This window comes from Acipenser ruthenus, chromosome 3 (assembly GCF_902713425.1).
Source record: "Acipenser ruthenus chromosome 3, fAciRut3.2 maternal haplotype, whole genome shotgun sequence".
NCBI lineage: Eukaryota > Metazoa > Chordata > Actinopteri > Acipenseriformes > Acipenseridae > Acipenser > Acipenser ruthenus.
Window position 1 is genome coordinate 93,985,953 of NC_081191.1, and position 24,802 is coordinate 94,010,754.

At 42.1% G+C, this 24,802-nt stretch overlaps 1 protein-coding gene across 17 annotated transcripts in view; it reads right to left on the minus strand.

The window, feature by feature from the left end:
- LOC117394699 (histone-lysine N-methyltransferase 2C-like) overlaps nt 1-24,802 on the minus strand; it is a 147,718-nt gene that overhangs the window by 19,640 nt on the left and 103,276 nt on the right. For all 17 annotated transcript variants that reach the window (XM_059018926.1, XM_059018942.1, XM_059018939.1 and 14 more), the window contains 17 exons: nt 24,027-24,164; nt 23,638-23,670; nt 22,006-22,104; nt 19,176-19,326; nt 18,521-18,735; nt 17,326-17,399; nt 16,011-16,199; nt 11,238-13,865; nt 10,383-10,708; nt 8,425-10,199; nt 7,102-7,213; nt 6,783-6,861; nt 6,623-6,686; nt 4,315-4,547; nt 2,227-3,951; nt 1,189-1,404; nt 20-184 (listed from right to left, as the gene is read on the minus strand). In XM_059018926.1, coding sequence (XP_058874909.1) covers nt 20-184; nt 1,189-1,404; nt 2,227-3,951; nt 4,315-4,547; nt 6,623-6,686; nt 6,783-6,861; nt 7,102-7,213; nt 8,425-10,199; nt 10,383-10,708; nt 11,238-13,865; nt 16,011-16,199; nt 17,326-17,399; nt 18,521-18,735; nt 19,176-19,326; nt 22,006-22,104; nt 23,638-23,670; nt 24,027-24,164 — 8,222 coding nt within the window. The remainder of the gene's footprint in view (nt 1-19; nt 185-1,188; nt 1,405-2,226; nt 3,952-4,314; nt 4,548-6,622; nt 6,687-6,782; nt 6,862-7,101; nt 7,214-8,424; nt 10,200-10,382; nt 10,709-11,237; nt 13,866-16,010; nt 16,200-17,325; nt 17,400-18,520; nt 18,736-19,175; nt 19,327-22,005; nt 22,105-23,637; nt 23,671-24,026; nt 24,165-24,802) is intronic.

Consider the following 24,802-nt stretch of genomic DNA (forward strand, 5'->3'; position numbering starts at 1 on the left):
GGAATCCTGAATGCAGTACCTTGTAAATGAGCTGGGAGTAGTAGTCTGAGACCCCATCCAGCGAGGCACTCCCGAAGGTGCCTGTGAGCCGGTTCTCCCCATTGAGCCGCCCGCTGCCATAGGGAGGGAAGTGAGCAAAGTTCACTCCAACCAGAGGCTCCATTAGAGGCAGGAGAGAAAGTTGCTAAGATATAAAAAAAAATAAATAAAAAAAAAACAACGATAATTACATTATTAGAACATCTAAGGTTGACTATTTAATGCCCTTTTATCTGGTATTTCAAGTTATGTCTCGATTGCAGCTTGAGCAAAATGCTGCTGCCAGAGTTTTAACTAGAAGAAAAAAGTGTGAACACATAACCCCTGTGTTCGCAGCATTGCTTCCTGTACAGTTTAGGATTGATTTTCAAAGTCCTGCTTCTAACTTATAAAGCTTTAAATGGCCTTGCTCCCCTCTATCTAAGAGATTTGCTGAGCCCTTATGCCTCGCTCTCTTTGATCACAGGATGAAGGCTTGCTCAGTATTCCACAGATACAGAGAGAGAAGGCAGGTGACAGAGCGCTCAGCTCTAGAGCCCCCGCGAGATGTGGAATGATCTGCCACGATCTGTAAGGGAGGCATCTTCTCTCGCTGCTTTTAAAGTAAGATTAAAAACACATTTCTATAAAGTATCATTCTGTTTTATACTATTTCTTTTTTTTTTGTATAAAAATCTACATTTTGTCACAGCCTTTTAAAGCAAGATTAAAAATACTTTATTATTTTAATTTATGTAATTTAATGGGGTATTTTATCATCTTACCTTTTATTAATTCTCAAAGGGCGCTATACAAGAAATAAAGATTGATTGATTGATACAAAAAAAGAAATGAAAATCAAGGTCATACTCCAATATTAAATAAAAATAAAAAATAATCCAAAGCTAAACTATGTTAATTAATATTCTATTCCCCCCCCGCCCCCCCCCCCCCATCAACCAAAACAAATGCCTGTTAAAGTGGTACATGAGTTCCGTTATAAAACTGAACACCTAATAAAGCGTGCTTGCCTGAATTCTTTATTTATTTTAAAGGATAAGCCGCCTTCTGCTCGCATGGTGAAGTGCATGGTAAATCAAAGCACGGCACCACTAATTAACATTTCAGAACTCCTGTGTACCCACCACGGAGTGGGTACTGAACACACACCTGTTTAAGCTGACTCATCAAGGAGTCGGTGTTGGGGTAAAGCACATGTCTGTCATCCTCATCCTTCTTTCTCTTTTTGGGGCGAGGCGCTGGCTTCTCCCCGCTCTTCGGTGCTCGTTTGTTCCGCTGTTTCTTCTTGTCCTGCTCCTGGTCTGTGCGCTGCAGCCGAGGCACTTCCTGGCTGAGGTTTCCTTGCATTTTGTTGTCCGCAGTTGGCTGTTACAGGGGTGGAGGGAGGAGAGTTAGTATCAACTCATTTCTAGGCTTGACCTCAGGATGACCTTGCCTCAACGTGGATGCAGGACAAAAGTAGGGGTTTCCATCGATTCCTGATTAAATCACACCTGTGATCGATTACAGAACTAACTGATCGATTAACCTTGCATGCCTGAGTAAGGTGTCAAAAAACAGTGCTCGAAAAAAGAAATCTTAAAAATGGCAGAGGGTACTTCTAAAGACCTTGACAACAGGGCAGCTGGAAGGCATGCCCAATATCTCAGAAGAAAGAAATAAAAGATTGCAGCTCAACCTTAACATTTGCTCATCCATGCTTTCCCTGCACCTTTAGTACTACAAGTTTATTGTATTCTTTTAAACTGTATCAGAAATGTTTTTTTCCTTCAGCCAACAAATAAAATAAATGTAATTTCTCTTCATCTTACCTAAATAAGTATAATAAAAAATGATAAAAACCCCAATTCAAGTACAGGGCCTTGTTGTAAATGAACTGTCGCCATGTCAGGAAGCAGCTTTTGTACTAAATAAATGCACAAACACACACTGACAGACACAGACACACACACTGACAGACACAGACAGACACAGACACACACTGACAGACACAGACACGCACATATACAAGAGTGAAGATGCATTGTACTACTTCCTCTTAAAACTGCACAAAGAAAAAAAAAACAGCTAACTGGCGTAAGGTTTTCAAAAGGACTACACACGTTAGAATTAAAGCTTCTTATTCAAAATTGTAACAGTTTGGAAAGCAAAAATGTCAGATTTTCTGAAGCCGACTCCTCTACTTACCACAGCCCCTTCAGTGTAGTTTTGCTTCTGTAGCAATGTGCTCTGTGCTCCCTCCTCCTCCTCTTCTGACCGCTGTTGGGGAAGCAGGGAGGGTGTGTTTTTGCTCTTCAGCAGGTGTTTCAGCAGCTCATTTCCCGACTCCAGTTTTCCCCCAGTTCCACTCGCACCGTGGGCAGGGCTGTGGTCAGCAGGGTATGGTGGAGTCCCCTCCTTACCTTCCAGCTTTACAATCTCCGACACCTCCACCTTCGACTCCCTCGGGACACGGCACTCTGTGGCTTCCATCTGTTCCAGCTTGATTTCGTGCAGCAGCTTGGCTGGCGCCTCCTGTTGGTCTGTTTCTGAGCCGATACTGGACTGCTGGCCCAGAGCCTGCTGGTGTGTGGTGTTGCCGTTGCTGCTGCTTGCTGACAGCTGCCGCTCCAGCTCAGTGGGCGGCTGGCTTACACCAGACCTGGGAGTGGAGGATCCTGCTAAAAACTCAGGTGTCTCCGGCTCACCTTTGTTGTAGGTCAAGGAATCAGAGGCCATAACCCTCGTGGGTGTGGAAGCCGTGTCCGAGACACTTGGAGTCAGAGGGGTGGCGAGGTCTGAATGGGGCGTGGAGGGAACCTTCACAGAGTCTGCATCGTCCTCCTTCTTCTTCTTCCTGTTCCTTTTCTTTTTCCCTTTCTCCTCAGGGATTATATTAGAGTACAGCTGAATGAGAGACTGGCCTGAGCCTGGGTAACTGGGAGGAAGGGGCGTTACCGGTTCCATACCAAAGGGAGGTCCTTCGCCTGTGCCATGGGACATGGCGGGCATGAAGGCTGGAGGCCTGGGCTGACCCTGGACAAAGTTAGCTCCTTGAATTACCTGGTTCAAAGGCTGGAAATTGGGCCCACCAACAGGCATGTCAGGGGGGCCAAATGGTCCATTACCCATGATGTGTCTTCGCTCATTGCCCTGCGCGAACGGGGTGCCAGGAGATGGGCTTATAAAGCCTTGCTGCATGCTCTGCTGCTGGGGAAACATTTTACCCATTTGCTGTTGAGTAGGCAGCTGCTGCTGCTGCAGCCTCTGCATGAAGTCATGAGGCAGTTCCGAGTTGAAGTATGGCATTTGGGAAAGGGAGGCTCTGCTCATGTCCGGGCCCACAATGCCTTGCTGTTGCTGCTGCTGCTGCTCCAACTCCAGTCTCTGCTGTAGAGCCCTCTGCCTCTCTACCTCCTGCATGAGCTGGATCCTTTGCCTCTCCTGCAGCTCTCTCAAACGCTCTTTCCGCTCCCTCTCTTGGAAACCCTCGCTGAATGGGTTATTGTCATCAAATTTCACATGGGCGCCATTCCCTGCAGTGGATGCCTCTGCTGCTGCTACTGCCTGGGGTGCATTCTCCCCTGGCAGAAGAGTCTGTGCAGCTGGGGCAGGATTCACAGGTATATGGGGGGGCAATTGAGACTGCATCCTCAGCCCAGCCATTGGGACGGGAGCCCCAGGGTGCCAACCTGGTACGCCAGGCATTCGAGGGGGGGTGGGCTGCCCTGGAATAGGACCAAGATGTTGCTCCATCTGCTGAGGCAATATGGGGAAGTTCTGCTGGGTCATGACTGGTGGAGGACCTCCGGGTACCATTGGTGCTTGGGACTGCACCCCTTGGATAAGTGCAGGCGCCCCTGTGCCTTGCTGCTGCTGTTTAATCCGATACTCTTCAATCAGTTCAGCGTGCTCTTTCTGCTGCTTCCGGATCTAAGGGTACAAAAAAAAAAAAAGACTAATAAATTCCATAATAATGCAGTGAATTACAATGATTTCAAAGTGTACTTGAACTTTGATTTATTGTGAAGTACCGTATCTACAATATACAGTGTTTGGATACATGTATTTTTCATATAACACAAGACCTAATACTGTAAACTTCAAGAAAAAAAAATTAACAGGAAAAAAAAAGTCCCGTCATCACCTGCTCGAGTTGTGTCTTCGTGAATGAGAAGACGAGTATACAGTAGGTGTAAAGCAGTTAGCTGGAAAGTCACCTGCTCGAATTGTGTCTTAGTGAATGAGGAGAAGACGAGTATACAGTAGGTATAAAGCAGTTAGCTGGAAAGTCACCTGCTCGAGTTGTTTCTGGACCACACTCTGCTGCTCAGTAACATGCTTGAGTTGCTCTGCATCATCTTCAGGGAATTCTCGTCCTGCTTTTTTGGCAGTGCGCTGCTTGGCTGAGAGTGCCTTTTTTGACTTCCTGTGCACTCCGATTTGTTCTTCCAGAAACTTCTGCTGCATCTGGAGAAGCTGCTGTGTGTCTTGGAGCCACTCCTCATACTGCTTCTTCTGGGCATCATCTAAAAAACAAATATTACAAGTATTAAACAAGAGCGTTAATTATAGGCAGTTTGCTTTGCAGATGTACCATATTTCTCAAAAAACACCTTGTAACCACCCCTGCCTACTAAGAGGAATGAGCAGCAGGCTTTAACTGAGCAAGCTCATCTGGAGGTCAGAATGCTCTCAACTGCTAAAAGTATTCTTACTAGTTAATCAACACAAGTAAACCTAAGATTAGGAGACTGTCTGAATGTTATTCAGATATAATGTTTATTCAAAAACCATGTAAAATAAGTCCCAAGTGCAAAATATGAGTGACTTGGTAAAATAAAATAAAAAAGCAAACAATTGCAAATTATATAGCTACAGATATATTTATATAAATAATAAATATATATATATATATATATATATATATATATATATATATATATATATATATATATATATAAATAAATAAATAAATAAATAAATAAATAAATAAATAAAATCGGAAACTACAGCAAGTTGCAGAGAATGCATCCAGTTGGATTGTGTGTAGTCCTTACTGTTTCAATACCAGTAAGATATATTGTAAATGACTGAAAAACTAACAAGCATCCCTTTTTTAATTCTATTTTTAAATGTTTGTGCTGTTCCGGTATGTTTAACACTCTTTTGTCAAGGGATAGTGTGTTTGAAAACAAACAGTGGGGGTACTTATAAGCTTTTCATGCCATGGTAACTACACTCACTTACTTCAATTTAAATCTATGAATGTGTTTGTGATGTCATTTACTACATAGTTAATGATGTCACAATCTGCTAATCCTTTCTATGTTAACCTTCAGGGGCCGTATTCACAAAGCTGACTTAAGCTTAAGACCAAAAAACAGGTTTAAGTCGCTTCTGCTGCCTTTGTTATGACCGAGGCTTAAATCCGTTTCACGAAACTATTTTCTGAGGGTCTTAACTTAGACCAGTGTTTCTTCACTGTATTTCACTCAAGAGAAAGCCGCTGCTTTCGGATTGATAATTTTGCTTCTTCACTGGGGCTTAAGAAAAATCATTATGTCATGTAACTATAAAATAATGTCAAATGTATATATTTTATTATAGAATTTCATAATGTTCTATTAAAAAATATAATGTTATAATTATATTTAAATATATGATTAACCTGACCTGTTAAATTATTTTACAGTAGTTAGGTTCTCAATTACTTAAGTAAAAAAAAAAAAAAAGTATATCGTATATATATAAACACACACACACACACACACACACACACACACACACACACACACACACACACACACACACCAGGGAGAGGGGAAAACGGGAATAAACAGTAGTAGGACAAACGAAAAAGGGTACACAGGTTGTAGATTGTTTTATAGCTGTGGAAAGCTCGAAATACATTTTTGCTAAAAAAAAAATACTACTAAAAAAAACGCTATAGATAACTAACACAAACTACAACGGAGCTGGTGTTACTTTGTATGTTTCTACCTCTGCTAATAAAGTCTTCATTCCTGTCAAGCCGTGCTTTTGGTGCTGCTTGTTATAAAAAATTACAGCCCTAATTATAGTTATAATGTTAATGGTATGATCTACATTGCAATAACATATTTAATACTATAATTAAAAAAAAAAAAAAATCACCCACAACAAAGCTGGAATTGCATTGCTTCTGTTAGTTGATGGAGATAGATCGGCATGTAAAATATTTGTTTGGGTTTCAATTGACTGTCTATTAAAACGGTATCGGCTTCTCAATTCAGTCTTAGGGTAGAATTGCTCAGGGCAATTCTCATCTGGATGGTCATCAAATAAATCATATACTATCGCCTGTTGAGCCATGGCAGAAAAAAAAGTTGTTTCAATGGGAGATCTGGACTTAAGCCTCCTTCAGGGTAGTCTTAAAGTTAAGACCTTACTTAAGACCAAAATTCCATTAAGACTCGTTTGTGAATAAGACTCGTTTGTGAATAAGTCCAAATTGACGACTTATCCAGTCTTAGACTGAAGTCACCTTTGTGAATACGGTCCCAGGAGTCCATTTTTAAAGATAACTTGAAAGGTAGTTTGAAGTATAAAGTTGCATACTTACTAACAAACCCAGGACCAAAACTGGGAGGATTAGGCCTTGCCATCTGTGGTGCTAACTTGCCATCCTGCAATGCATTTTAAAAATGAAGATACTTTACTGGAAAACTGAACACAGCTAATTTACCATGACCAGACTGAAAATGAACAACATGTGAAATTACCGGTCCAATGGCTTGCTGAGGAACAGTCACCCCTTCACCCACTTCTGGTTCAGGCATTTGTTGACCCACAAACTGAAACCTGGAAAAAATGGCAGACGCAATAAGTTCTGGGAAACTGCAATTTTACTGTGGACTTTCCAACCCACAAAACAGATCTGATGAACTAGCTGACTAAACTGTCTTCTGCATTTACAGACATGAGCAAGTGTATTGCCATCAAGCTTTCCACAAAGGGCTGCCTGAATGATGACAGGTTATTAATGCTATTCTTTATTTCTGTTTGCATGTATTAATACACTGCGCTTCTAGTTTTCCATACCTGTTCATGACCATTGAAGGCATCCCCATACTGTTCTGAACCATGACTTTGTTGATTCCTTTCAGAGCTACCATCTTTGCTTTCATTATTGGATCCGTAATGGCATCAAAGTCTAAAAAGCAATAAAATTAAATAATAACAAAAGATGAAGACAGTAAATCACACAGTATGTTAAAGCAAATTTTCATAAACAGCTAGAACAAGACCCAAAAACAAATGGCTAACAACCCAGCCTAACAGTAAGCACGTGAAAACAGATACATGTTTAAACCCGACTTAAAAGATTCAATTGTAGCTGCACCTCTGATATCACTTGGAATAGAGTTCCAGAGATGAGGCGCACAACAACTAAAAGCTCTTCCTCCTCCTGATTTTAAGTGACTGCGAGGCATGACCAAAAGATCAGCACTTGCGGACCGTAGAGTGCGACTGGGAGTATAAGGTGCAATCAGATCCTGCAGATACAAAGGCCCAGATTCATGAAGGGCTTTATAAGTAAGAAGCAGGATATTAAAATCAATCCTGAATTTAATAGGAAGCCAGTGCAGTGACTTGAGAACAGGAGCGATGAGCTGTTAGCACTCTAGCTGTCGCATTCTGAACAAGCTGGAGCCGCTGTAGTGTAGAGTCCAGTAGGCCAGAAAAGAGAGCATTACAGTAGTCCAATCTAGACATCACAAAAGCATGCACCAACATTTGCCATTTCTGATGTAGTGGGAAACGAACAGTATGTTTGTGTGTCATCAGCGTAGCAGTGAAATCCAAGATTGTATTTAGCAACGATGGATGTAAGGGGGAGCATATCTACGCTATACAGAGCCTTGTGGAGCGCCATACTTCACCTCACCGGTTTCAGAAAATGAATGACCCAAAGAAACCAATTGGTGCCGGTGTGATGAATATGAGCAAGATCACTCCAAGGAAATGCCTCCAATTCCAGTAAGATAATGCATTCTCTCCAATAAGATTTTGTGGTCTACAGTATCAAAAGTGGCCGAAAGACCCAGTAAAACTAAAATAGATAATTGACTAGAATCAGCAGACCAAGGTCATTACAGACCCTTACTAACGCAGTCTCTGTGCTATGTCCTGAACGGAAACCAGACTGAAACTTCTCTGGAAACACAATCTAAGACAACTTGCATCTGTAATTGAATGGTCTACAATTATATGACATGGATATGATGTGGTCTGTATTACTGAAATGGGCAGAAGTAAAAATTAAGCTTCAATAAAACTGTTATTTTTACTGGGCAACAACAAACACTGTGCAAGTATTTCCATCCTGGAAAAATTACATTTCATTGCATATATAAAGCTTACCAATGTTTGGGAAGAATGAATCGCTGGATCGCTGGTGTACCATGGCTTGCATTTGTCTCTGTTGCTGCTGTTCCTGTCTCTCCTGATCTAGCAGATCTTGCAAAAGAAGAGGCTGCTCATCGAGGAGCAATGGCCTCTCTCTGTTCTGCTGACTCAAGGCCTGAGAAATCAATGCTTGTTCTGTGGCCGACATGCCATTGGGTTCTGACTGATTCACCATGGGGATATGTGGGCCTATCTGTTGCTCAGCATTAAAATCCTGGCCCTGAATGAAGTTTGGATTGACTGGTGGCGGTGCTCCCTGGGAGAATGTGTGGTCCATTATTTCATCCATTGATAGGTTGGGGTTTGCAATACGTTCTTGCATTTGCCCGGGTGTCATCAAGACATTGGGATTTTGGGGCATGCCTGTCACATGGTTCTGATGGGCAGGTGACATGCTTTGAGTTGGAGGACCTAAAGGACCAAGCTCAGCGTTATCAACTTTATCTTTAATTAGCAAGCTGGGGAGCGCCGGAGTTGAACCAGCCAGGGTGCCAGTACTTGACGGGGCAGATGCTTCTGACAGGCTTGGGCTGCCTCCAGTATTTTCTTGGCTTCCAGTATTCCTCTCTTCAGATTGATCCTTGTCAGTTGGTGGATGGGCATGTGCATGTGCTTCAGTTTTTATGGTATGCTCTGAGGAAGAAGGATCAGTGTTCTCATTAGAATTGCTGCTCTCCTGTTTTACATCTTGCAACCTTTCTGGTGTTTTCTCCAATTTTAATTTCATTCCTGAAGCAGCTTCCTTCTTTGGGGAGACATCAGCAGAATTTGTATTTTCGTCTTTACTTTCTGTTTTCTGTTCCTCTACAGCCTCTGGGTGGTCCTCTATTGGGTCACTAAGATCAAGTTCTTCATTAAACATATCCTTCTTGTCTACCAAATCAAGTTCAGGATCCGTATATGCAATAATATCAAACTTTCCTGACCGTAAGAAGTCATCAAGATGAAGGTCATTGGTTTCCAGATCCAAATCATCTCCTTTTCCATCCTCTGGGTCTAGATTGAGGTTTTCAAGATCTTCGTCATCCAAGTCTTTAACCTCCACATCATCCAGATCTTTGACAGCAGAGTCATCAGGGTCAAGTTTCTCTGCAATTACGTCTTGGCTAGCAAGTGGAAGCTCCTCAGTGGATTCCGCAGATGTTGAAGGAAAATAATCTAAAGGAGCAACACTGAATGTCTCGCTGGTTACCGGATGACTCAAAGAACGCATTAGCGGGGCGTGTGGATGACCAGTATGCATTTGCATCTGGTTCAGGGGAATATGTTCAAAGCTGGTAGACATCTGCATATGGCTGATCATTCCTGGATGCTGATTCATCATTGGTTCCATCAGTCTTGAGCCCTGATTTCCAGAAAACCCCATCTCCTGTCCAGTCATAAACCCTCCAGTTCTCTGGGAAGATGGATCCATAACATTTTCTTGTGCCATGATAGAAGGTCCAAATTGAAGTCTCAGTCTGCTTTCAGGAGCCCTGTGCCGTAGTTCTATGAAGGGCTGCCCCATGATATTGTGTTGTTGCATCTGCATGCCCCTAGGAGGAAAATGCGGATGGAGTCCAATTGGATTATTCATTTGTGAATTGCCCATAGGTCGTGGGAGGTCCACAGATAAAGATCTCCTCAGCTGCTGTGGAAAGCCCGACATTGAGCCTTGCATTTGATGTGGGGGGCTGAGAAATCGTTCTTGACTAGGAATAGGACCCTGTCCACTGGGTGGGAATCCAAACCTGAAATGGGTAAAGACACAGTTAGCTTTGAAAAATAGGTTGGATTAAAGTGAGTATGGAAAATGACATGAACATTTCCAGCAGACCTAAGCTACATCCCTGATCTCCACCTTGTGAAATGTATTTTGTAAACTGCCGTCATGTTTTTCTTCTCAAAATGTCATTTTATCCACACTATCATACCTTGGTCTCATGCCCATTCCGGTAACATCTCCTGTACACGGGGGTCTATTAAACACTCTATCCCTGGGAAAGGATCCTCGGGGATCATTGGAGAAAGGTCCTGGAAACCTCTGGGCTCCTGGTGGAATCAGCGGCCCCCTCAGTGTCCCAGGGTAAGGAGGAGGGGGTCTGTTGAACAGCTCGTTGGGACGGTTTGGGTCTTCCTGTGACCAGTGTCGAGGAGTTCCTGGTGCTGCAGACAGTGCAGGGTCCTGCAGGCCTTTCTCTTGACGGACAGCAATCTTTTGCTGCTGCTGTCTCAGAATTATTTCCCGTAACCTGAGCCGCTGAAACAGTAAGAACATTGCTGAAATGTGAATCAGTGTGCATTATTCTTTGTATTTTACCCCACTATGAACAAATACTGGGGTACAAAAGAAAACATCTATACATTACATTTCCAAGTTATTTTATACTAATGGCAGGACCACACTCACAAATACTGTGATATCAGACAGTATTAGTGACTGTGAAATAAAAATTTAAAAAAAAAAACAGGAGCTGTGAAATTAGTGGTTTGTTCTAGAGACCATGAACTAAGATTTAGTAATCTCAATAGAGCCAACAAAACACTAAGATCAAAAACAAAGCCCACGCAGCATTAAACAAGGGAACAAGCAGAGTTCCAATAAATAGCAAGGCATCAGATGGCATCAATCTAGGTAGATAATTTTAAACCACTGCAATCATGTTCAAAAACCATTTTCACCCAATACATCACCACAGTAGTGCTTGTTTATCAAAACAAATTAAATAATAATAAAAAGCTCTACATGACCCAATCTGGTTATGTGCCTCACTTTACAGAACTCTCACCTGTCTCAGCTTCTCTTCGGTGTCTCCTTGTGATACATGTATATTGTTCTGTGCTTCACTGGTCACTCCTGCTGCCACTGAACCTGGCATATTTAGGGTTGAAGAAACTCCAAAGTTCCCCTCCTTTCCTGTTCCGTGCTGCTCTGTAATATCGCGAGCCAGATGTCCATCATCAAACACACCAGCAGACTGCGACCGTGGGGTCACTGGAGGCTGCTCATACAAATCATGAATAGATGTTTGGTTCAGTTGATTAGGCTGAGCGAAGGGTTCTTCGGTCATTCCAGACAATTTTGAAGTTTGAGAGCATGGGTCTGATGGGCGCACAAATGTCTCCTGCATGCCTGCAGCTCTGTTCTGGGGTGCTGGCGAGAAAGGATCTTGATTTGGCATCAACCCAGGCCTTGTGACCACTGGTCTGTTAAAGGTTTCTGAGGCCCCGGGCCTTGGTGTGCCTGGTGGCCGGGAATAGTGGTCGTTCATTACTGGTCTCGGGGTTCCCGGTGGCTGGGAATAGGGGTCGTTCATTACTGGTCTCGGGGTTCCGGGTGGCTGGGAATAGGGGTCATTCATTACTGGTCTCGGGGTTCCCGGTGGCTGGGAATAGGGGTCATTCATTACTGGTCTCGGGGTTCCCGGTGGCTGGGAATAGGGGTCGTTCATTACTGGTCTCGGGGTTCCCGGTGGCTGGGAATAGGGGTCGTTCATTACTGGTCTCGGGGTTCCCGGTGGCTGGGCATAGGGGTCGTTCATTACTGGTCTCGGGGTTCCCGGTGGCTGGGCATAGGGGTCGTTCATTACTGGTCTCGGGGTTCCCGGTGGCTGGGAATAGGGGTCGTTCATTACTGGTCTCGGGGTTCCCGGTGGCTGGGAATAGGGGTCGTTCATTACTGGTCTCGGGGTTCCCGGTGGCTGAGAATAGGGGTCGTTCATTACTGGTCTCGGGGTTCCCGGTGGCTGAGAATAGGGGTCGTTCATTACTGGTCTCGGGGTTCCCGGTGGCTGAGAATAGGGGTCGTTCATTACTGGTCTCGGGGTTCCCGGTGGCTGGGAATAGGGGTCGTTCATTACTGGTCTCGGGGTTCCCGGTGGCTGGGAATAGGGGTCGTTCATTACTGGTCTCGGGGTTCCCGGTGGCTGGGAATAGGGGTCGTTCATTACTGGTCTCGGGGTTCCCGGTGGCTGAGAATAGGGGTCGTTCATTACTGGTCTCGGGGTTCCCGGTGGCTGGGAATAGGGGTCGTTCATTACTGGTCTCGGGGTTCCCGGTGGCTGGGAATAGGGGTCGTTCATTACTGGTCTCTGGGTGCCTGGTGGCTGTGCATACAGATCAGAATTCCTCTGATGGACTGGAGACTGTGCAAACCTCTCTCCCATCCCAGGTCTGGGGGTAGAAGGAGGTTGGGAATAGGGATCTGCAGACTGCAAAGAAGCAGGCCCAGGAGTTAAAGGTGCCTGAGCGTATAGATCCTGAGATGGTGGTCTTGCTATAGGTCCAGGCTGTGAAAAGGGGTCCCTCTGGGACTGGCGGCTCATCCTGGGAGGGTGTGAAAAGGTGTCGTTCATCACGGGATGAGGAGTTAGTGGGGGTTGTGCAAAGGGGTCATTCATCTGGTTTTGGGAAAATCCATCTGCTGGTCTTGGTGTAAGCACAGGACGTTGGTATGGATCCGCTGACATGCGCCGGAGAGTTGAAGACATAGCAGGGTAGTGGTCTTGCAGTGACTGCGAGGGAGGCATTGGGGCTTTAAATAAGGAGACTGAACCAGACTCGTTACTTCCGGGAATGGGAGTCAGCAGCGGCCTGGTGTAAGGATCTGACAGGATCATTCTGCTATGGGACATCTGCATCCTTTGGTAAACTTCAGCTCGAAGACCTGGCCTAGCAAATGTATCACCACCGGCTGTGGATCCAAGTGGAAGTTTCCCAGATTGCTCTGCACTACCAACTGTCCTTGGTGGCCCCATGGGCTTTGCAAATAGATCTGCAGATAGGACTGGCCTGGGGGTGTCTGGAGGCTTTGTGTAGGGATCGTTATTGATAGATGACGGAGATCCAAATGACTCGTGGGCAGGAGAAGGCCTGTTCCTTTCCTGCGGCTCAGCTCCCAGTCTGGTTCCGGCTGATGGAGGAGTGCAGGGGTCGATGGACTTCCTCCTAGGGGGATTTGGCCCCATTGCAGGTGGCCTAGGTGTTCCAACCATTTTGGCGTATGGATCCCATGGGGATGATGGCCTTGAGTTCGAGGACCCAGGAGAAAACATCTGTGGGGACTGTGGTTGTGCTGGCTGAGCCTGGGAAAAGGGGTCTTGCACTGGCATCCGTGTAGGTGTAGGAGGTGGGGCTTGGGGTCTAAGAAAGACATCATTAGGGGACGATGCTGTAGGAGTGCCAGGAGGCTGCGGTATCGCAAATCCATCTTTAGGCATTGTCTCTTGTGCTGGGGACATGTTCCCATTGCTTGGTTGGGGTGTCAGTGGACTCTGATTCCCACTGTTGGGAGAATCGCTGCCCGATTGACCACTGGACTGCTGCTGCTGCAGTTGCTGTTGCTGCTCACTTTTAACTTGCTCCAGTTTCTGCGTTGCTTCGATCTTGGCTTGCTGCTTATTTTTTTGCCTCAGCTGCTGTTAAGGGGTAAAAACAAAAATACATAAAACAAACAAATGCTTATATACTAGCCAATTCATTCATATTATTTGGTCTAACTGCAGACTTTGAACCTGGCCAGGCAACAGTAACAATAAGATAAGCAGCCACCACTGGCAAAGATAGCTTCTGACCAACTTCTGCTTTGTTTTCTTTTTAAAATGGAAGCCTCAACCTGGTACAATAATTTTTTTTCAAAAAGCAAAGTGTTAACTACACTTGAGCAGTCCTGAAATGGGACAGAAATTAAACAGAAATGCCAGTTATTTTCTTACACCCTGTACATTTATTTTATTAGCGTTTGGCAGCCAAACTCCACTTGCTGAAGATCATATCAGAATAATTTTCCACATCCTGCTGCTTTTGTTGGCAAGCCACCACCCCACCAAAAAAAAAAAAAAGTTATTTATTTGACGTTTTAATTACTCTGAATCTTTCCCTGCCACATTAACAAAATACAAACACGTGCAGAACGCTTACAATGAGTCCATGAGGTAGTCTAGGCAGTTTTACATAAAACAGCCAAGGAATATAATACATAACTAGAAAAAAATGTCTATGACATTTAAATATGTAGCTCAACTAGCAATATCTCACAAAAGAAAAATCAGTGGGCAGCTTTCATCAAGAAGTTGGTCCAAAAGTGAAGTCACATCTTTGGAGGCTGTATCTGCTTTGTACAGAAAAGCCATTCTAAAACAGGCATGGTATCAGTCTCTTCCACGCTTGCATGTCTGCTTGCTGCTGTACGGGTCAACGAAGGTGAACAAATATTGTGGGCACACTTGAGAACACTGTGCTCAAGCTCAACTGCAAGGTGAGAGGATGTTTTCAAATCTCAGCCAACTCAGGACACAGAGGAACAAGGAATTGATAAAGTGGGGTACATTTGACCTTGTGTAGAAGAGATGTGTGTTCTGAGTCTGGAACAACATTGTAACTCACACCATGAAATTGGTAGTGTTTAGATATTGTTAGGAAAACAGAATGTAAGCAGAGTTCACAAAGTTCAGCTTCACACACACACAGTTAGGCAAGATATACAAGACAGGCACTCATTCAAGCTAGTGAGAAAAGCTACTTGACAGACCATTGCCATACCTGAGTTTTCTCCCAGAACATAGGGAGGTAATTGATCATTATCTGATTTGTGTTTATAACTCAGTGCTAAATTGTTGTGCCTAACGATAATGTTTGAGCTATATGTGTGTTGGAATCAATAAATGGAAACTTACTAACATAGCAATTGGTATTATGTGCACTTATTTGCAGCCATCAGATTAGTTTCATTGCATACGCACAATGAATGTATAGGGGGGTGATGTGCTTGTTCACGTTCCCGATAGCTCTGTGGTGGGTGATGTCTGTTACTAACAGATTTACTCTTTGTAGATGAAGACACAGAAGGATTTTGTTTTTTACCCTTCAGAGCCCCCAGTAGACCCTGATACATGTTAGTTTATGTTAAGCACCAACAACGCAGGATATTTGGGCTTTACGTTTCCATAGCTCAGTCATATTGTACTTTCACTGGGAATCTAAAGTGTGTGCTCTGTGCGTATATATTTTGAATTCTTAGTGTTTATTTTCTCGTTGGTTGAATCCCTGTGCATTTTTTAATACAAAGATTCCTAGTGCCCAGAGGCATAGAATATTGTCTCTCTTATATAAATGCAATTCCTTTGGTACTGGGAATATAAATAGAAAAATAATAAAAAAACGAGAACAAAAATAAAATAAATTGACAGTGCGAGTGAGAAAAGCTACCCGAATCCTCTCCTGATGACAGACCACTGCAGTACCTGAGCTACCTCCCAGAAAATGATGTAACTGATCACCATCTGACTGTTGTTTATAACTCGGTGCTACACTGTTGTGTCTAACTGTAATGTTTAAGCTATACGCGTGTAATTTTTGAATATTTGAATCAATTAATGGAAACTTGCTAACAGAGCAATTGGTATAGTGCGCACTCATTTACAGACATATACAAATTCACTTCCTTACACTGCCTTCCTATACTGAGATGATAGGACCCTCACCGACTATGAAAATTGAAGACTGCTTTCACTCTAAAGCTATTGTAAGAGCAGATCTAACGCAAGCATCGATATGCTCCTTACCTGTCTGAATTTCCATTCCTGCTCATGTTCCGATTCCTTAGGCTTCAGCGGATCTTTAAACAGGAGATCTGACTCTATAGGGATGTTGGGATCAATAATTTCTTGATGGTGCTGCTGTCTTTTAATGGTATCATTGGACATTTGGACCTTATTTATGCGCAGTGCAGCCCGATTATCTCTGGCTTTTTGCTGTACAAAAGAAAAAGTAGATAATTTATTTGGTGTGAGATTCTATTTGGTGCAATTAGGATATCCAACAAAGCAGACCGGCTAATAAGAAGCCGGATATGAAGGCCTCCATGTATCTCCTGACCCTACTCTCCCTTGATGAATGCCACTGTGAACTGTAATCCTTCTAGTATTCACTGTGAGCTGTAATCCTAGTATTCACTGTGAGCTGTATTCCTTCTAGTATTCACTGTGAGCTGTAATCCTAGTATTCACTGTGAGCTGTAATCCTTCTAGTATTCACTGTGAGCTGTAATCCTAGTATTCACTGTGAGCTGTAATCCTTCTAGTATTCACTGTGAGCTGTAATCCTTCTACCCCAGAAGAAGAAGAAGAAGAAGAAGAAGAAGAAGAAGAAGAAGAAGAAGAAGAAGAAGAAGAAGAAGAAGAAGAAGAAGAAGAAGAAGAAGAAGAAGAAGAAGAAGAAGAAGAAGAAGAAGAAGAAGAAGAAGAAGAAGAAGAAGAAGAAGAAGAAGAAGAAGAAGAAGAAGAAGAAGAAGAAGAAGAAGAAGAAGAAGAAGAAGAAGAAGAAGAAGAAGAAGAAGAAGAAGAAGAAGAAGAAGAAGAAGAAGAAGAAGAAGAAGAAGAAGAAGAAGAAGAAGAAGAAGAAAGAAGAAGAAGAAGAAGAAGAAGAAGAAGAAGAAGAAGAAGAAGAAGAAGAAGAAGAAGAAGAAGAAGAAGAAGAAGAAGAAGAAGAAGAAGAAGAAGAAGAAGAAGAAGAAGAAGAAGAAGAAGAAGAAGAAGAAGAAGAAGAAGAAGAAGAAGAAGAAGAAGAAGAAGAAGAAGAAGAAGAAGAAGAAGAAGAAGAAGAAGAAGAAGAAGAAGAAATGAAGCTATGCCAAGTGTATGAAGCATGTGCAGTATACACATAGAAGAAGGAAGAAGAGAGAACAGCAGCCAGTCACCACTGACTTCCTCTGGGTCCTAATTACTGGTTCACACGTTGCAATAAAACCTAATACACAATGTATAAGGCACACTTGATACAATGCAATGCTGTCCTTCCCATCCGTTTTTTCCTGTACAGCTCATCTTTATTTTTTGCTTGTATTTCATTTACTTGATTAATTTTTAAACAGGTACTTACCACATATGGTGCTCTTTCTTGGGAACTGGCTTTTCTCCATAGTTTTGCAATTTGCTTAACCCTTGTGGACCACTCTGAGTTAGAACGAAAATGAACTTCAGCCTCCACTTCAGAAATTTACATATTGTCGTAAACTGTTTCTCACACAATCTGTATCTTCCACAACCCCCCCCCCCCCCCCACCCACCCACCACCACACACATCATCTAAAAGGAAATGTGTTAGTTACAGGCAGCCCTAGTACAAATCTATAAATGAGGTTCATTAAAACCTTAACATATCACTGAACTCCTTGGGATTACACTTCAAGGCAACTTGTTATGGGAGTGATATCAGAGGAATCTTACATTGTTCTTCATAGTTACTTTGAATCATGGTATGTTCTGGTCACCCAATCCTGGTGGCTTTTAAAACTCAAAGTTTAGTGTCCCTGGAGACTTAGACTATCTCCATATCTTATCTGACATCCAAGTGTATCTGGCACACCAAAGTGTTGCAGGGGTTACATGCTGGTGTAACAGATGGAACTGGTTGCATGATCCTGATGCACATATTTCTTGCATGCAAGAAATATACAAGTAAGAAATATCAGATAGAACAAATGGGGTATTTGAGCTGAAGGAACATGAAGCCGCTTTTTCAGTAACAGTGGCTTGAAACCTGGTTCCAGAATACCTAGTTTGAGGCAACTTTGCTTTATCAAACTCCTCTGATGTGCCGTGCAGTGGCCTGAAACCTAGTCTCCTGAAACCAAGTTGCAAGCTACAAAGTGGCTTTGTGTTCCCTCAGTTTTACATCCACCAGTGTTGCGTTTGAGTCACCAGGAAATGATGTGATGACGTGAAAGATAAAATGATATAAAATTATACTAAACAGGAATATAACTGATACTCCATACCACACCAAGCTGCTCTTTCAAAGAGATGCAGTGATTTTAACAGTATATTATAAAAGCAATCCAAAATGTAATGTGTCTTACATGAATGAACCCAACCAACCTACGGTACAGGTGCGCTGGTCTTAATAAATAGACAGAAAACAGGTAGAAATAGACTCACTCACCGAGGAAAAAAACAACAACTCTAAAAAGCCATTCATTTACATTGAATGTACTGATATTTAAAAACACAAGATCTGAAACATCAAAGCTTATAAAAAAAAGTGGGACCTCAACATAGAAGCTGCGTCGACTTACCAGGAAACTCCTCCTTGAGACTGGGGAAGTTCATGTTGGTGTACAGCACAGGGGCCACTGTTGCCATCTCACCCAGGGTCTCCTCCTTCTCCCACTTGAGAGTGCTCCTCTGGGCGTTGGACATGGTGTCTGCCTCCGCCTCCAGCACAGCAGCTGGGGCTGCCCAAGAGCCAGCTGCTTCGCTCACCAGTTCATTAAATTGAGGCTTTTTGTCCCTGAAAACCAGAATGAGGTTACTTTGTGAGCGAGGTTCTGGGGCATGCAGTTTCACTGGGAGTTGAGAACTGATTTACACACTATACTGTTAAAATGTCTTGGGAGGAAAGACACTAGGAATACCTGGGTCTCCTCTACCTAGCACTGTTTTGGCTAAACATGTGCCATAACACTCGATGTGCGATGGTAACATGCTTTTTACTTGTAGTTGGGGAGTACTGTTAACGGCTGACACAGGGGTGACAGTAACAGCTAAACTCGACTCAATGTTTCATCAGCGTACGGATCTGGATAGAATGAAAATGACATTTGGGCAATGCTCTGTTCAACTGACATAACTGACAGCATCTCACATCAGTAGGAATGGGTGTGCCGTCCCCATCTCTGGTAGAGTGCTAATTTAGCTGTAAAATAAGTGGGCGCCGGCCCGCATGCCCACCTGCAGGAGTCTGAGAAAGGAGGCCGATGGATGGGAGAGAAAGTGCTGGGTATGCAGGGCCCTGCTCCAGGGGGAATTTGTGGAGATGGAAAATGGGGGTTTGGCCCCATAAGGCCGTTCATTATAGGCATTCTTGGGAACAGACCGTCTCCTACAAGAAAAAGAATGAATGTAAAAAAAGGTTTCATTCATCTCGGCAGAATCTGCTGTTATTTTAGTTTAGTGCAGCCAAAAAGGGCTCTTTGTATTCTGGTTCCTTTTGTCAACAGCACAGCAGAGATATGGTCTGATGTCTTTACTCAATCGAGTACTTCAAAGAAACAGAATCAGAAAATATGTTGCGTTTAAAAGGTAGCACTGCAAGTTATGTCTTTTTATGTTTGTACAGTTTCCTTTTAGATCAGTATTGTGTGTGTATCTATCTATCTATCTATATCAGGGGTGGGCAATTCCGGTCCTGGAGGGCCAGTGTCCCTCCTGGCTTTTGTTCCAACTTTGCACTAAATTACTTAATTGGACCAATTATTACCAATTATTGGTCTAATTAAGTGATTTAGAGAACAGTTGGAACAAAAGCCAGGAGGGACACTGGCCCTCCAGGACCGGAATTGCCCACCCCTGATCTATATCCACATACATACACATCAATATACACATCTCTCTCTCTCTCTCTCTATATATATATATATCTATAAATATATCTATCTATCTATCTATCTATATATATATATAGACACACACACACAATTTCTTGCATGTGCAAAGATTTATGGTGCACAAAGTATTAATATTAAATAGTTTCTTTATTGCATTTTTTTCTAAAAAGACACAGGGATCTTATTTATTTTTATTTATATATACATATACATATGTATATATATATATATATATATATATATATATATATATATATATATATATATATATATATATATATATATATATATATATATATATATATATATACATATATATATATATATATATATACACACACACACACATACACACACAGTACTGTGCAAAAGTTTTAGGCAGGTGTGAAAAAATGCTGTAAAGTAAGAATGCTTTCAAAAATAGACATGTTAATAGTTTATATTTATCAATTAACAAAATGCAAAGTGAGTGAACAGAAGAAAAATCTAAATCAAATCAATATTTGGTGTGACCACCCTTTGCCTTCAAAACAGCATCAATTCTTCTAGGTACACTTGCACACAGTTTTTGAAGGAACTCGGCAGGTAGGTTGGCCCAAACATCTTGGAGAACTAACCACAGTTCTTCTGTGGATTTAGGCAGCCTCAGTTGCTTCTCTCTCTTCATGTAATCCCAGACAGACTCGATGTTGTTGAGATCAGGGCTCTGTGGGGGCCATACCATCACTTCCAGGACTCCTTGTTCTTCTTTACGCTGAAGATAGTTCTTAATGACTTTCGCTGTATGTTTGGGGTCGTTGTCATGCTGCAGAATAAATTTGGGGCCAATCAGATGCCTCCCTGATGGTATTGCATGATGGATAAGTATCTGCCTGTACTTCTCAGCATTGAGGAGACCATTCATTCTGACCAAATCCCCAACTCCATTTGCAGAAATGCAGCCCCAAACTTGCAAGGAACCCCCACCATGCTTCACTGTTGCCTGCAGACACTCATTCGTGTACCGCTCTCCAGCCCTTCGTGCGAACAAACTGCCTTCTGCTACAGCCAAATATTTCAAATTTTGACTCATCAGTCCAGAGCACCTGCTGCCATTTTTCTGCATCCCAGTTCCTGTGTTTTCGTGCATAGTTGAGTCGCTTGGCCTTGTTTCCACGTCGGAGGTATGGCTTTTTGGCCGCAAGTCTTCCATGAAGGCCACTTCTGACCAGACTTCTCCAGACAGTAGATGGGTGTACCAGGGTCCCACTGTTTTCTGCCAATTCTGAGCTGATGGCACTGCTGGACATCTTCCGATTGCGAAGGGAACTAAGCATGATGTGTCTTTCATCTGCTGCAGTAAGTTTCTTTGGCCGACCACTGCGTCTACGGTCCTCAACGTTGCCCGTTTCTTTGTGCTTCTTCAAAGGAGCTTGGACAGCACATCTGGAAACCCCTGTCTGCCTTGAAATTTCTGCCTGGGAGAGACCTTGCTGATGCAGTATATCTACCTTGTGTCTTGTTGCTGCGCTCAGTCTTGCCATGGTGTATGACTTTTGACAGTAAACTGTCTTCAGCAACCTCACCTTGTTAGCTGAGTTTGGCTGTTCCTCACCCAGTTTTATTCCTCCTACACAGCTGTTTCTGTTTCAGTTAATGATTGTGTTTCAACCTACATATTGAATTGGTGATCATTAGCACCTGTTTGGTATAATTGTTTAATCATACACCTGACTATATGCCTACAAAATCCCTGACTTTGTGCAAGTGTACCTAGAAGAGTTGATGCTGTTTTGAAGGCAAAGGGTGGTCACACCAAATATGGATTTGATTTAGATTTTTCTTCTGTTCACTCACTTTGCATTTAGTTAATTGATAAATATAATCTATTAACATGTCTATTTTTGAAAGCATTCTTACTTTACAGCATTTTTTCACAACTGCCTAAAACTTTTGCACAGTACTGTATGTATATGTATATATATATATATATATATATATATATATATATATATATATATATATATATATATATATATGTATATATATATATATATATATATATATATGTATATATATATATATATATATAAATAAAATTTATTTGTATTTATTTTTCTAAACACACTTCATCCTGGATAAATGAACCACAATTGCCTGCTCCAGTAATGCCAGTGTGTTTGAATGAAACGCACCCTGGTTTTGCAGTGGTATGTGTGAGTGCTGGGGAGTCTGGTTAGCACTCGGGCTCAGGACTGCGGTGAACAGCTCCTCCACATCCTTCCCTTCAAGCTCTGCAGTGAATAAGTGAACAGGGGGATTACTCTGTACAGGAACTACAAACCACATCCAAATCAATAGCAACATGGGGACTGGGATTCCATTCCATTCATTCATTCACAGAGTGTGCAAATGTATTACAACACCTCGAGGTGTGTCACTTATATCCTTTATCCTTTGGGTGTCAGATTGCAATTTTCAGGTCAGTAATCTGCAATATAGAAACAATAAGCACTCATGTGTGCAAATGTTAGACCCCTTTATGCTTTAATTAGGCATCTTAAACAATATAAACTATAAAGTGTTACGCATTTTACCTAGGGCTGTCAATCTATTAATTTTTGATCAGTTAATTTATATGCATTAGTTGATTAAATCTGTATATTAATCTGTGCACATTTTTAATAAAGGTAATGATACTACAGCGGCTAAAAAAATCAATAGAATCATGTCTATAATAAAAGCATGTCTATTATTTTTATTTTAGTAAATGGAACACATTTTCACAGAACATCAGTTGTTTCCATAGCTACGTACTTGACTTCCTTGTACTTCTGACTCTAGTAAAACCTAAGGCACCGAAGAGATTAAACCGTTCGGAATCTTGTTACAGGTACCCGAGAATACTGTGGCTACTGACAAGTGACTGCTTAACATGCTGTCATAGTCAGAAATCAGAGAAAGCAATTCCACATAATTACCTCTATTTGAAGAATTGGTGTCTTCATCAGTTCAGGTATTTCTGGTGTACACCTCAATATTTTCTGAGAAAGTTCTTGAAAATTGATTCGTAACCAAATTGACTACAATGTCTCTGTTGTCTTATGACTTGTTTTTAATTTGTAAAAAGCAATTTGAAATATTACTTTGAAGTTCATTATCATTCTCAATAACGATCTCTATAATAAGCATTATCGCGCAAAATTTAGCTATGCTTACACCCTACCCAAACACATTTATGTCACGCCTCTGCTCACTAATGATTGGACAGCTGTAAAACCAGGGCAGATCTTTGACTTTCCCATTAGTTAAACTCAATTATGTCCTGCCTCTGCTCACTCATAATTGGACAGCTGTATAACAAGGGGCAGATCTTTGACTCTCAACTGTTTATGTCCCGCCTCCGCTCACTTATGATTGGACTGCCACGGATAAAATGCAGGTTCTATTGGTTGATTATTTTACATACAAAAATAGAACCGCACGATTACATTTAAAAAAAAAAAATATGCGATCAACTCTTTAGTTGATTAATCGGTCCGATGAATCTATTAAATCGGAGCAGCCCTAATTTTACATTTTGTGGCTCTGCGTTTCTTTTCTCTTACTGTTTTAAATGAATTGCATGAGTGGTCTATTAAAGTCATCAATTAAAATTAGACAATCACTGCTTTGACAGTTTCCCAAGATTTTCAGATCCAGTGGTTTGATTTCAGAACAAATCAAAACAGAAGCAATGGGGTATTCTAATAAATGTGCACACTACTGTATACAGTGCCATTCATCCCACAGTGCCTCACAGAACTCTACATGTCGATGGCACATACCTGGAATTTTGTACAGTTTGCTTAGAATCGCACCTGAAATAAGAGAACAATGTGATGATTATTATTGAAAATATTAAATAAAATACAAAATATAAAAAAGGTGAAGCTAAAACATAATACAAATCACAACTAAGAAGCGTCAGTTAACACTAACTGCCAATTAAGTGCAACCCATAGACTTCCTTAGCATACTTGTGTTCACCTGTTAAATGTTACAGATGTTAAACTAATTCCAGGTGTGTCTAGTCTGGGCATCAACCCACACCGTACAGGCATGTGTACCAGCCTAAACTCTACATACAGCTTCATCTCCAGCACACAATACACCTGGAAGAACGGGCTAGCAAGGAAGGTAGGTGTGCAATGCGTTAGGCAAGAAGGGTCCTTACCATCCGTGACCATTGTGTCCAGCTCTGGACTGAGAACCCTGCCGAGCGGCTCCTCGGGCGGTGGCCGTGCGCTGCGGCCGGTACTTGCCAGTGGGGCCAAGGATGAATCATCTGATACGGGACCTACATCCAGACCAGCTTAACAAACCAAAACCACAATGCAATTAGCGTCCAACCATCAATTATCAGGCATTAACTGAAGCCTTTATGGGCTCATAATGAATCCAGTTTGAGCCTCAGCTTGTTTATTTAATACAATTTGATAAAAACAGGTGACTATTCACAACCAACCATCCAGGTTCTTATTCATGAATCAAAGGACAAGTGCCTGCAATTGTTACTTTACTATTGGTCTTTCCTCTTTGCCTTGGAATTGTTTTTTTTTTTTTGATGTAGGGGACAATGCTGAGTGGTTCTGTTGCTCCAATATTACATTGTAATATTGGTTTTTCAGTATTGGAATCCAGGAGGCATTTTATGTGCCCGTAGAATGGCCCCATAGTGAGAATACGAACAGGGAATGTTTGGAAACATCAATTGTAGGGCAAGTAAAAAAAAAATAATTATTAGCCCTACTACTACTAAAATACACACACATCATTATCTTACATGAATGTGAACTAAAAATCAGGATACATAATTGCGAACAGTTGCTTTATGAAAGCTCTGCCCCATATCTGAATGCAGTTCAATCTTTTAGTTCAGGTAAATGCATGATAAAAAAAAAACTCTTAATGCCAATCAAAAACATTCAGTGAACAGGTACAGTGCTCCCT